Source organism: Cololabis saira, chromosome 8, assembly GCF_033807715.1.
Source record: "Cololabis saira isolate AMF1-May2022 chromosome 8, fColSai1.1, whole genome shotgun sequence".
NCBI lineage: Eukaryota > Metazoa > Chordata > Actinopteri > Beloniformes > Belonidae > Cololabis > Cololabis saira.
The window spans coordinates 6,424,862-6,439,548 of NC_084594.1; the positions used below are offsets into that span (position 1 = coordinate 6,424,862).

Below are 14,687 nucleotides of genomic sequence, written 5' to 3' on the forward strand. Positions count from 1 at the left end.
AAAAGGCCCACTTCCTCTTCCTGCCAGGAGTGTTAGAGGAGTGCAGCCATCTTGAATGCCACATGTTTTTTGTACTGTTTGTTCCTGCCAGTTTTTGGAGATAAAGAATCAAAACTTGACGACTGAGTCCTGGTCCTTTTTCAAGTGAAGTTACTACATATTTTTGGCGACGAGGATAATTTGGATTATTATTTTTGCTCAAAATGGATTATGTTTTTGCTGAAGTTGGATTATGAGCAGCAGCAGCAGTGACTCAGCAGAGAGCCAAGGCGAGCAGAACCAAGGCGTGGGACAGGACGTGGCAGTGGCCGACGGTCAGCGTGTTCAGATGGCAATGTTTGGAGCTATCAGTGAGTTTGTGGAGGGAGACGAAGAATGGACGGAGTACGAGGAAAGGTTGGGACACTTTTTCTCTGCAAATGACATTACGGAGGAGGCTAAAAAGCGCTCCATTCTCCTGAGTGTGTGTGGGGCAAAGACCTACAAATTAATAAGGAACTTAGCCACTCCACGGAAACCAGGAGATTTGTCTTATGATGACATTGTCCTTCTCGTGGCAAACCACCACAACCCAAAACCCTCTGTAATTGTGCAACGGTTTAAATTCCACAGCCATTTCAGGAGGCAAGGTCAGTCAGTGTCCAACTTTGTAGCCGAGCTACGCCAGCTATCTGAACATTGTGATTTTGGAGCAGTGCTTGATGACATGCTCCGTGATAGATTAGTCTGTGGCATTAATGAGAACGCCATTCAGCGCCGCCTGCTGGGGGAAACGCCACCATTGACTTTTCAGAAGGCCTTTGACATTTCCCAGGGCATGGAAATGGCTGCAAATGATGTCAAGGATATCCAAAAAGGAAATGGGTCACAGGCAGGGGCAGTGTACCAAGTCAGGAAAGAGACTGGTAGGCCAGGAAAACGGGTGGAGTGCTTTAGGTGTGGGGGGTCACACTATGCAAATGACTGTAAATTTAAAGATGCTGTCTGTCATGCATGCAATAAGCGGGGCCATTTGGCAAAAAGGTGCAGAAGCTCTAAGGGCAGAGTTAAGCCTGGGGGGAGGAAACCTCAGCAGTCCCAGGAACAAGCAGCCACACACCACCTAGAAGAGGAGGAGGGGGAGGCTGCGTGTTCATATAACATGTATGGCGTGGAAACAGACGAGGAGCCACCTGAGCCGTATTATGCTACTGTGGCCGTTAATGGCCAAGACATTAAGTTTGAAATTGATTCCGGAGCTACGGCCTCAGTCATAAGTGAGGAGACCTATAGGGCGTCGTGGGGGCCAAGTCTGCCTCCTATCAGGCCATCAAAGCTCAAGCTCAGGACTTATACGGGCCAGCCCATACCTCACTTGGGGGTGTTATATGTGGACATTGCAACTGGGGGCCAGAGAGCTGCAGCCAGGCTGGTGATAGCCACAGGGAGCGGTCCTAGTCTATTGGGCCGTGATTGGCTTCGCAAACTCCGCTTGAACTGGCATGAAATTAAGTATGCCCACACACACTCAATGGAGGACATTCTGCAGCGCTACAGTAAGGTGTTCAAGGATGAGCTGGGCACATTGAAGGGCGTGGCAGTGAAGCTGCATATGGACTCTGACGCCAAGCCACGGTTCTTCAAGCCCAGGCCAGTGCCTTATGCCATGAAAGGTATTGTGGAAGAGGAACTGAACCGTCTGCAGAAATTGGGCATTATAGAGCCTGTTCAATTTTCCAGGTGGGCAGCTCCTATTGTTCCAGTGTTAAAGGAAGATAAAACGGCAAGGATATGCGGGGACTACAAGCTGACAGTGAATCAAGGTTCTACGCAGGAGGAGTATCCGTTGCCACGCGTCGATGACCTTTTCGCGAACCTGTCAGGGGGGAAGCTCTTCACGAAGCTGGACATGAGCCATGCCTACCAGCAGTTGCTGCTGGACGAGGAGTCTAAGGAGTTTGTCACCGTCAACACACACAAGGGGTTATTCAAGTACAACCGCCTAGTGTTTGGAGTGGCATCCAGCCCTGCCATTTTCCAAAGAACCATGGACACTTTGCTGCAGGGGATTCCTCATGTGGCCGTGTTTCTTGATGACATCTTGATCACGGGGGCCACGGAGGAAGAGCATCTGGCCAACCTTGAGCAGGTGCTGAAAAAGATGCAGGATGCTGGCCTGCGGTTGAAACGTCGCAAGTGTGTGTTCATGGCACCCAGTGTGACCTACCTAGGTCACAAGGTCACAGCCGAGGGGCTTTGGCCCTTGGAGGACAAAGTGCGAGCCATTAAGGAGGCACCAAGCCCAAAGTCTGTACCCGAACTCAGATCATTTCTTGGTCTAGTGAACTATTATGGCAAGTTCCTGCAGGACCTCTCCCAGGTCCTGGCCCCACTGTACAAGCTGCTGCACAACGACACTAAGTGGCAGTGGGGGAAAGATCAGGAGAGAGCATTCAGAGAAGTGAAAGGGCTACTCCACTCCGCAAAATTGCTTGTTCACTATGACCCAGCCAAAGAGATCACGCTTTCCTGTGATGCCTCGCCCTATGGCGTGGGGGCAGTACTCTCCCATATAATGGAGGATGGATCTGAGAAGCCCATTGGGTTCGCCTCCCGCACCCTGAACTCGGCCGAGAGAGGTTACTCTCAGTTGGACAAGGAGGGGCTGGCCATTGTGTTCGCTGTGAAACGGTTCCATCAGTACCTGTATGGCCGTTCATTTACCATCTACACGGACCATAAACCGCTGATGAGCCTGTTCAGCGAGTCTAAATGCATTCCACCGCTGGCCTCAGCGAGAATACAGCGTTGGGCCCTCACCTTGTCCGCCTACCAGTACACAATTGTGTACAGAGCAGGTAAAGATAATTCAAATGCAGATGCACTGAGTAGACTGCCTTTACCTGATACACCTGCTAGTTCATATGTGCCGCCCGAGACTGTGTTTTCCTTGCAGAGAGTGGCGGAGACACCTGTGAAGGCAGCCCAGATCAGACAGTGGACGGACAGAGATCCAGTGCTGTCTCAAGTAAAGACTTTCCTGTTGCAGGGGTGGCCCGGTGCAGTGGAGAGTGAGGCTCTCAAACCCTATGCAAAGCGAAAGACTGAACTGAGTTTGCAAGATGGATGCATTCTGTGGGGCGCGAGAGTGGTCGTGCCACGGCCAGCTCGTCCACGGATTGTGGAGGAGATTCACGAGACTCACCCAGGGGTGTCTCGGATGAAGAGCTTTGCAAGGTCCTATGTCTGGTGGCCGAAAATGGATCTGGAGCTGGAGTACAAGGTGAAATCATGTACACAATGCCAGATTAACCAAAACCTGTCACCACCAGCACCACTGCACCCATGGGAGTGGCCAGACCGTCCATGGTCTAGGCTGCATGTGGACTTTGCAGGCCCTTTTATGGGGCAGATGTTCCTGATCATGGTCGACGCCCATTCCAAATGGATAGAGGCCCACATCATGAGCAACATCACCGCCCCATCAACCATAGGTAAACTCAGGCAAGTGTTCGCCACGGATTGCCGGATTCTCTGGTGAGTGATAATGGCCCGACGTTCACCAGTGAGCTGTTCAGTGATTTCTTTCAGCAGAATGGCATTCTTCACATCCGGACTGCTCCTTTCCATCCGGCTTCAAATGGATTGGCAGAGAAGGCGGTTCAGACAGTGAAGGCGGGCCTGAAGCGGTTGACAGGAGACTCCATCAGCACCCGGCTGTCACGTTTCCTGTTTAACTACCGCCTCACTCCACAGACAACTACGGGACGCACACCAGCAGAGATGTTGATGGGCCGTCGGCCCAAGTCTAAACTGGACCTACTGCGTCCAGACCTGAAAGCAAAGGTGGAGAGGAAGCAGGAGAAAATGAAAGAGGGACATGATCAACATGCCCGAGAAAGACAGTTGAAACCAGGTGACAATGTCTATGTGAAGGACTTTAGCCATAACAACAACCAGAAATGGCTGCCTGGGGTCATCCGTAGGCAGAGTGGTCCAGTCTCACATGTGGTCAAACTGAGGGACGGACGGGAGTTTCGCAGACATCAAGACCATGTGCGCCTGCGTTATGATGCCAGTCCAGACACAGAGACAGTCACACAGTTGCCATCGGGGAGTTCTCCGACTGAGGGAGCAGGTGGAATGATGCCTGTACCTGAGAGAGACACCCTAGCAGAGCTGTCTGTGCCCCCTGAACAAAAAGACGATTCTTCTACACATGCACGGACTCCTCTCATGTCTCCATCACCAATGCCTCCAAAACCACCATCACCAGTGACTGTGAGAACACCTGTAGTGCGCAAATCACAGTGGGCTCATAGACCTCCGGACAGACTGGTTCTTTAAGTGTTTATTTTTTGGATATTGTGGAAAAGAAATAAAAAGAAAAAAAATCACTTGTATCAGTTTGGGATGTGTAAATATTATGTATGCACTTGAGTAGGCTAAGGAAAATGAAAATGGTGTTTGTTTTGTTTTGGCAGTTTGAGGTTGAAATCTAAGGGGGGAGAAGTGTGGTAGCCTATGTATTTATGTAAGGGTCTTGCTGTGGGATTTCCATAGGTTGCTATATATGCATCCTGTCAGGGGATGGCGCTGTTAGCAGGTGCCTATGGTCTTTTATGGCCAGGTTGAAAAGGCCCACTTCCTCTTCCTGCCAGGAGTGTTAGAGGAGTGCAGCCATCTTGAATGCCACATGTTTTTAGTACTGTTTGTTCAGGCCCCCAGTCTCACGCTCAGCAGGCACGCCGATTTTTCCCAGTGGCCAGCCGCGGTACTGCAACAAAAAATCCCATGGGGCCCAGAAAGCTTTTTTCCCATAGACCCCAATAGTAAAAGAGAAGCCTCTAAAACTGTTCACAGGACACCTCCAGCTGTAATCACCGGCAATTACTAATCTTTGTATTCTATATTTTTAAGTCATGGACTTTATATCCGTCAAAAATGTTTTATAACGGCCAGAAAAGTCAAAGAAAAGTCTCTTTCTGGGCGTGACGTCACGGCTTTGTCCGTGCACTCGCAAAGCGCGGTCGTGTGTGTCTCGGGAACGAGCATGGCTGAATCTAAGCCGTTCGGCGGAATAATCACTCAGAAAAGTGGAAAACACGGCTCAAAGGTGTGTTTTTGTGGTCTCTTAATTTTTTTTTCCATGACAAAAGACATTGGGTTTATAATTAAACCTCAGTAAACGAGGGGGAGCTGCTCTGATCAGTGTTGAGCAGCAGCTGAGCAGGAGACCCTCTGTCATTCATTGAGCTGGAGCTGCGCGCTATGGCACAGAGCTCAGGTGGGACGCTCAGGTCACACTCGGTCTAAACGCCCTGACCAGGGGGATCACAGACGGAAATGTTTAATAGCAACGGTGTATGGTTTGTGAAAATAAGATATCAGGCAGGAATAACACTTAATGTGAGCCCAGAAGCTGTAAAAGAATCAGAGAAAATGCAAAGTTAATTACGCCTAACATTCGGACTGCACGATCATTAATAGACAAAAAGATTTACCCAAAGGTATATAGATAAATAGCATATGACAGCTTGTGTTATTGTGGGGAATCCCATGTGTTTTTTTGTTTGTTTGTTTTTATAAAGATGACTCGTTTTATCCTTACTCCAAAAAATAAAACTCCACAAATTAACCACATTTAAACATAATATTTGACATATTTAAACATAATACTTGACAAAACTTGTAATACAAAAAATATTTGTCTTAATGTAAGTAATAAACTTGGGAAGTTTCATGGTGATACCTGCTATTTACATTTTTACCCTATTTTAGCCTATTAACCTGGGGTGTCTCATCTTAAATAAAAATGACTCGTTTTATCTTTAATTAAAAAACACACACAAATGAACCATGTATAGTCTATAACCATGACTTTGAGAACAGCATCGGTTGATTTGCCCTATAAATCCCTAATTTCATTGTGTACATCTATCATTACCGGTCTGAAGGACTCATGAGCGCGCAGCGCTTGTCCAGAGCGCGCAGGGCTCGTTCACATTGCCCCGGGGCATGATGGGAGGCCCCAGAGCATCATGGGAGGTGACTCAACTGCGCATGCTCTATGGGCCCGTGTACCAGGAAGTAAACCAGGAAGTCAGAAATTTTTTCGGCGGATGCGCTGGGTGAGCAAACTCCATTGAAATGAATGGGCAGCCATTTTCGATCCTGTATCCAGTTATATAATACATCTATGTGTTTGTTCCTGCCAGTTTTTGGAGATAAAGAATCAAAACTTGACGACTGAGTCCTGGTCCTTTTTCAAGTGAAGTTACTACATCTTCACTTTTTTGGATCTGCAGACTCAAGAAGAACAAATCCCAACTCTGAGGAAACAAATCCTAATTCCAGGTCTGTAATTTATGGCGAGAGACGGTGGACTCGCAGTACTACAGTTCTACATTTGTTTATCGTGGGATCAGAACGGACTCCTCGGATCTGACTGAGTGATGAGACTTAGAAGGAACTACATTTGACATCACAAGTATTCGAATAAAAACAGAAATCTGTGGTAAGTGTGTGAGCAGACAAAAGAAAATTACTAGGTTTTACTGTACATATACAAGCCAATGCTACAAAACCTCCCGCAGCCCTTTTCCATTTACCACATCTTGTGTAGCTGATATTACATAAGGGATTGTTTTGTTTATATTATCCTTAGACCAAAGAGAGGTATCTTTTTTTTTTAGGTGATCAGGCCCTGGTTATGATGGGTCTCTTTTGTAAATAATTTTTTGCACCTCTTGTTGTGTTACTTGATTAGCAAGCGCACAAAATGAAGTCCCAGTTCCAAAGTTTTGTACACTGAGTACAGATATAAATAAGACATCAAATGCAACATTGTCCAAATAACCGCTATAACAACTAGGTGTTTCGGTTCACGCTGCCAGATCATCATGCAGCTGTAGTGCCTTTACTTCTTGTTTCCTGTACTGTGTGAAACAATCAGAGGTGGAACAGCGTTATGTCACTGTTTTCTTAGTGAGGTTCAAACGAAAGCACAACGAGGGCGAAATGAACGCTGTGAAACGTTAACGTGGAGAATCGTTACAGTTTGACAGGATGGCCCCAAAACACCGGCCAGAGGATGAAATCAGTTCATTTTCTGATGTTGCTCAATATTCAAAACAACTCTGCTGTGACTCTGGTCATAAATTTGCCTTTTAATTTCCTGTAAAACTTAATTTTAGCTCTGTGAGGTCACTTCATCGTTACACAATATCAAAAATCAGGTCATTTCTTTTAACTGCAAACAACTTTGCACATTTTAATCTAACTCAGTTCTCCATTAGGGAACCCACCAGCACCTGCAATCAGTTAAAAACGCTGCAAACAAGATTATATAACTGGGCTTTTAATAAACACAAACACCTCTGTCGTTGCCTCGATGCTCTGGCTTTTAAGATATCTCTTATTTTACCTCTAAAGGCATATACGGCTTCGCCCCCAAGTACATATCAGGCTTTTTGACCTGGTACTTATTCTCTTCAGCATTCAGGTACACAGATAGCGCCGCACAAATATCAGGTGACAGTTGGTGACTGAGGAAGATCAGGACTTTTCCATTAAAGCCTCATCTGAGGGAAGTCCATGCCACTGAGGTCGCACACGCTGGGTTTGTAGCTACTTTCAAACCCCTCCATGAAAGATGTCTCTTTGTGAAAGTCTTCGTCTTGTCATTATCCATCTGGCCTATCTCCTCTCATCTATTCTTAAAAGGCACTAAAAGTGCTGTAAAAATACATTTTATAACTAGATGTAATGAGTCAACATGCATTACGTTATGGCATTGCCTGGATAGTAAGTAAAATGTAAATTAAAGCTGCAAGCAGCGATGAACGGGCCCTCGCACCCTTGTGCATGTTCAGGCTGCAGTGGAAGCTTGTATGACTTGCATGTAGATTCTTCAGGCCTGGACATTTAGCGGATGAAACCACCCACGACTCTCTATATCAAACCATTCAAAAGTTATGGCAGAAAATAGGAACTATCAAATATTGAGCAATCAGAAGAAGGGACGGGGCTAATTCATGCCAATAAAGGTCAAGTACTCAAAACCGAGTCCGATGACACCACCCACACGCTTTTTGGCGTCTAGCGTCGCCACCGTAATGCTTTTAACTGAGATAAGTAAGGCGCGTTATCGCAGGATGGAGACGCACATTTTGATGTATAACACACCTGGGGGCACGTTACGGTTTGGGCCGTATTAACTGCTGAAGGAATTACATAAATTGCACCAAAATTACAGGATTAATTCAAAATGGCTGACTTCCTGTTCAGTTTCGGCCATGGCGCCAAGACACTTTTCTTTAAGTTGCGACATGATACAGGTGTGTACCGATTTTCGTGCATGTACGTCAAACCGTATTGTGGGGCTTGAGGCACAAAGTTTTCTAGGGGGCGCTGTTGAGCCATTTTGCCACACCCATTAATGCAAACCATTAAATATCAAATTTATCACCAGGCCTGGCTTGCATGCAAAATGTTTTGAGTTTTGGGGCACGTTTAGGGGGGCAAAAAGGCCCTCATTTCGTCAGAAGAAGGAAAATACCAATTCCTACAGATACAATTGGGCCTCCGCACTGTCAGTGCTCGGGCCTTAATAATGGCAAATTCTGGATGTAAATTATGAGGCCTTGAGTGTTAAGATTGGTCTGATTTTATGTATGGCATTTAATGGCAGCCTAAATGGTGAGATTCAGGGCAAGGTCGTTCTTTGGCTTTGGAGTTTTTCCGTCGTGTCACATTTCTAGGTCCAAACTTTTGAAGGATTCACCAACCGAGACATTAGAATCCAACACCGCTGATCAAACTGCTGTAGATGTCATGGTTTGGTGTTTAGGAGACAGAAAATGCAGGAGATTGGGAGCCAATAGTAATTGACCTTAGTGCTTCACGTTGTGGGATATCGAAGGAAACCAATGGACTTAAAGACTTTACTTTTGATTCCTTCCTAGACTTATCAAAACCCCTTTCGCTTGACTGCGTCTTCCTTTCCCTTTTGGTAAGGCAGGGTTCACATAAGCAGATGCAAATATTTGACAGTCAAAGTGCTTCTAAACCACACTTCCACACTTGAGCTGCGCAAGCTACCACCTCCAATTAGTTTATCTCATGTCGTCCACTAGATCTCTTACTGTTTCTTGCAGCTGCGTGAATGTTTAATGGCTGCGTTCAGTAAAATATGTGATATTTATGTGCCTTCTGCGCAGGGACTTTGTCTTTTCCGTTAGCGTGACTCAGGTGAATATCAAATTGTAGTTCTACCATTAATCAATCAGCAAAAAAACAGTCCGTCAAAGTGTTTGTTTTGTCTTCATCAGCTCAGCTGTTTGATGAAGTGTGAACTTTATCAACGAGCTTTTAACTGCGTGCATCTGCTGTTAAACTAACTGACCACCTGCTCAGCTCTCAGGAGTTTGTTTATTTGGTGTAAAAGGAAAGATTCGGCTCAGTTATCCACTTCACTGGTAATCTTCATCTCTCGTTCCATAAAATGTACAACACAAAAAAGTAAAGTAAAATGTCAGATCATTATTTTTTCTTTTACCCTATTCAACTTAAAGTTATTGCGATATATATATATATATATATATATATATATATATATATATATATATATATATATATATATATATATATATATATATATATATATATATATGTGTGTCTCCTCAGCCAAGCTTTTTTGCTTTTGTTTACCTTCCTCCCCCTTATCCATCCCACAACTTTGACTTTCATAATTATATCGGACCAGTCGCAGTATTTTCTTGTGTTTTGCACTGTTTTCTATCCACTTCTGTGTTACTGAATCTCAGATTGATTCCATGTTTCTACTTACTTATTCTTTTGTTCTTGTCTGCAGGTTCTCCAGACTTACCTGCCGTCAAACGGGCACAAACAACCCACTCACAGCCGTCGGAGGCTCCATTTCAGCCGTATTGGAATCATCTGTTGACTGGAATTGAATCCTGCTAAATCATCCTCTAATTACATTTAATTTGCATGGCATTAATGGAGTATTATGCAGAGTAATGTGACTGCTAAATGAGTTTCCCTTCCACCACAGGGTGAAAACCTCTGTTCTGCTAATCGCTGCTGGCTCAGCCGCCCTCCTGTCAAGGGAAAGAGAGAGCTTGTGTGTAGGTGTGTGTTCAGAAGGGAACGTTTAAATGTGGATGTGACAGTACGGAGGTACATGGATAGGATTTGTGCTGTACTGCACCCATCTCCAAACATTTTTTAATGCAGCCACATTCACAGTCAAACACTGGTGAAACTACTTTGTTGCTGAGTATTGGTCCAGCAGGAGGTCTGACTGTGTTTTGGAGTTTACCTTAAATCTGTGTGGTTGCTTTAGTTTAGTGTCGAGGTTTCTGACGGCTTGACTCCCATTTGCTTTGGACTATAGAGGATCTTGTGGTTAACTCAGTGACTCCAATGTCCTAGGTTTGCAAAAAAAAAAAAAGGCAAGGCAAGTTTATTTGCATAGCACCATTCAACAAGAAGGTGACTCAAAAATGTACAAATGCAATTTAAATCACCCTCTTTGTCAAAATCACACTCTTTCATTAGATGGTTTAGTCCAGGGGTCGGCAACCCAAAATGTTGAGCCGTATTGGACCAAAAACACAAAAAACAAATATGTCTGGAGCCGCAAAAAATGAAAAGTCTTGTATAAGCCTTAGAATGAAGACAACACATGCTGCATGTTTCTATATTAGTTATAACTGGGGAAGATTTTTTTTTTCATTATGCACTTCAAGAGAAAAGTCAAAATGTTGAGAAAAAGTCAAAATGTTGAGAAAAAGTCGAAATTTCGAGAAAAAAGACGAAATGTCGAGATTAATGTTGAAGTACAATCTTGAGAAAAAAGTCGAAATGTCGAGAAAAAAGTAAAAATTTCACGAAAAAAGTTGAAATGTCGAGAAAAAAGTCGAAATGTTGAGGAAAAAGTCAAAATTTCGAGAAAAAAGTTGAAATGTCGAGATTAATTTTGAAGTACAATCTTGAGAAAAAAGTCGAAATGTCGAGAAAAAAGTTGAAAAGTCGAGAAAAAAGTAAAAATTTTGAGAAAAAAGTCAAAATGTCGAGATTAAAAAGGAAAGGAAAAAGGAAGAAAAAAGAAAAAAAGGGAAAAATAAGAAAAAAGGAAAAAAAGAGGAAAAAAGAAGAAAAAAGGAAAAAAGAAAAAGGAAAAAAAGATCAAACATTTTTGAAAAAAAGCTCCAGGGAGCCACTAGGGCGGCGCTAAAGAGCCACATGTGGCTCTAGAGCCGCGGGTTGCTGATCCCTGGTTTAGTTGGTCAAAAATGACATTTTAGACGAGGGTGGTCTGTACAAGCCGAGGAGAATAAAGGTAATTTGCGGAGAAAGTGTAATATTCAATCACACTTCCAATCAATTTGAGTGCAGGTGATTGTGTCTTGGATGTAACAAATCAATCCCCCTCCTCTTCCTTCAGATCGATCCCTCACATAGATATTGTATCCGGGGATGCTTAGAGCTACACTTGGAGAGGTTTTATGTAACCAAGTCTCTGATAGGAATAAGTAGTCCAAGTTAGAGTCTGCAATGAGATGTTGGATTTGTTCGCATTTCCCAATAATACTGTGAATGTTTAAATGACCTCCAATTACCCCTTTAGGTTTTGCTCTTGGATCCCAAAGTATTTTGGCTTGATTAACAGTTTTGAAGAGGTCCCACCTGCTGTGCTTAATGTTTGCAGAGTTTAGGGATCTGTACTTGGTTTTTTTTATTATTAGCTGTTGACTTATTGAGTGACCTGTGGTGGACAACAATCGCTGGAAAGAAGCTGTTGAGTAGTTAAATGGCACTTTCCAACCTCACCAGGCAAGCTGCTTGTGGTGTTAAATTTAGGGCTGGGACTCTGGTGAATGTCCCCAGAGAGCAGAAGACAAAGAGCAAAGATGAGATTATCACATTGCTGGCTTTTTGGCGTTATCCTTGTACTTTTTTCTGATTGAGTTGTGCCATGAAGGTTGTATAAAAGTAATTTGTTTTCATAACCAAAATGTTTGCTAACTTTTGAGCTGTCAAGTTTAGTGTTACATCTTATAGAAAAAGGCTGTGTATTGAATTCACTTTGCTCAAATCTGCTGTGCTTAAAAACATTAACAGTGTCAAAACGTTTTAATGTCAAACTATATCTTAAAGCTAGGGTCTACGATTTTACATATTGTACATTTTTATCAAAATCATTTATAAGGTTGTTATGGCCCAATAGTGTTACCTATGAAATATGATTAGCAAAAAGAACCAAAAGAAAATATTTCTTCTATCTGCTGTAATCCTGCAAAGAAGTCAACCAATAGGCGCTATTCGGCCCGAACGGCTCCTATTGGTCAATCTGCTTGAATGTCAGTGATTGGACAGTCCTCACCTACTCCCCGCCTCCCAAAGTACGGCAACACCAAGGACATATTGAGCTTAGCTTAGCCGCTGTGGACATTTGAATGAGTAACATGGAATCTTACCTGTGATTCCATTGTTGTATCTTGGTGTTTTCTTGTTTTTCTCACGCAGACACGAACAAACACCAACACACACGGCCCCACGTTGTATTTGTTTTCCAATGGACTTTTGTAGTGATTTCAATCCGGCGCCACTTGTTTTTGGTCCTCCCGTAACCCCCCCCCCTGTCTCCTACCGGCTGCCTTGCACTAATGATTTCTTCGACCGGCTGACCAGAAGAAGGGCAGATGAGACAGATGTAAGCATCATGAGCACAATCTTCACTTTTGGCAACGCTTGTAATTGCTTTGTGAAATTAAAGAGACTCCCATAAACTCTTCAGTGCAGCTACAAGAGGCTTTGAAACAAACAAACAAAAAGCGCTGCAGTGGTTGTGCTTTGAAGATAAACAAGACCTAAGCATGTTCCAGAGCCCCAGGATTGTCCTGGGGCCTCATTTATCAACCCTGCGTAGAAAAGGTTTAAATTCTGTGTAAGTACAAAAAAATCCGTAATTATCAAACGTGCGGACACCGGTCGTACGCACACTAGTAAGTAATCAGTGATGATAAATCCCACCTGTTCTTAACTGCCGTGCTCGTGCATGGTTAGGGTCATTTGCATTCAGAAACGCCTCCAATCGACCATATATGGCAGCAACAATCCCTTTAATAATGCGTGAATGGATTCTTTCTCCCTCACCAGGAGCCTCATTTATCCACCGTGCGTACGCACAGATGTGTGTAATGTGTGTGTAAGAACATTCTCGCTCCAACATAGGCATAGATCCATCAGAATGTTTTTGGGGAAGCGGTTCCTGCTGAGAAGCCACTCTGTCTCTCACTGAACATCAGCACGCTCTTTGAAAACTCGCTCCCTGCGGAACGCACGGTTCTCTAAATCCTCCAACAGTGCAAGATAAGCCATGGTACTTGTATTTTCTTTTCAAGTCGTCCTGCCACAGCTGTCTTTTATAGCTTGTCACACCCATTATTCAAAATGTCTGCTAAATGAGTTTTCTCGTGTTAATTTGCTGGAGCTCTCTCTGTATCAGTCATTACACTTTCTCAGCCCATATTGAGTTCAGACTGCAGCCTTTTTATCGATTTCCTATGTTTAGATCAGGGGTTGGCAACCCAAACTGTTGAAAGAGCCATATTGGACCAAAAACACAAAAAACAAATATGTCTGGAGCCGCAAAAAATGAAAAGTCTTGTATAAGCCTTAGAATGAAGGCAACACATGCTGCATGTATCTATATTAGTTATAACTGGGGGAAGATTTTTTTTTTCATTATGCACTTCGAGAAAAAAGTTGAAATGTTGAGAAAAAAGTCAAAATTTCGAGAAAAAACTTGAAATGTCAAGATTAATGTTGAAGTACAATCTTGAGAAAAAAGTCGAAATGTCGAGAAAAGGGTGGAAATGTCGAGAAAAAAGTCAAAATGTTGAGGAAATAGTCCAAATTTTGTGAAAAAAGTTGAAATGTTGATAAAAAAGTCAAAATTTCAAGAAGAAAGTCGAAATGTCGATATTGAAATGGAAAGGAAAAAGGAAGAAAAAAAGAGAAAAAAAGGGAAAAAAAAGAAAAAGGAAAAAAAGGAAAAAAGAAGAAAAAAAGAAAAAGAGGAAAAAAAAGAGAAAAGAAGAAAAAAAAGGAAAAAAATAAGAAAAAAAGGAAAAAAAAGGTCAAACATTTTTGAAAAAGCTCCAGGAGCCACTAGGGCGGCGCTAAAGAGCCGCGGGTTGCCGACCCCTGGTTTAGAGGAAACAGGGAACATGTGTGAAGTTTGAGATTGCTGAACACTGTGACTCTTTTAATGGGTTCTATTTGTAGTTTCACTGTTCTACCACTAGATTTTGTGTGTACGCATCGTCAAAGTTGTACTTGTGCGTAGGAACGTGTGTAATTTTAAGCACAAGTCGATAAACTCCATACTTTGCGTGGGAATGTTCTTACACACACATTACGCACACATCTGTGCGTACGCACGGTTGATAAATGAGGCCCCTGGTGAGGTGGAGAGTCCAATCAGCCTCTGAGGTCAGATGGCCCTCACGCGCTCAACCTTTTTCCACCTACACCACCTCCATCTGTTACTGTGCTGGCAAGTTGGGAGCAGTGCAGAACGGTAAAACTAATTATCTCACACTGCAGCAACATGACGGTTGTGAACCAAACGGGTACTTGAAAGGACTTCCCACATGCTTAACAAAAGCAGCTGG

The 14,687-nt window shown here is 43.6% G+C and overlaps 1 protein-coding gene across 1 annotated transcript; it reads left to right on the top strand.

The window, feature by feature from the left end:
• The first annotated feature begins 232 nt into the window (after positions 1-232).
• LOC133449096 (uncharacterized protein K02A2.6-like) lies at positions 233-4,326 on the top strand. The gene is given in 2 exon segments (XM_061728228.1): positions 233-3,491; positions 3,494-4,326. Coding segments are annotated over 2 exon segments (4,092 nt in total).
• Positions 4,327-14,687: the final 10,361 nt, after the last annotated feature.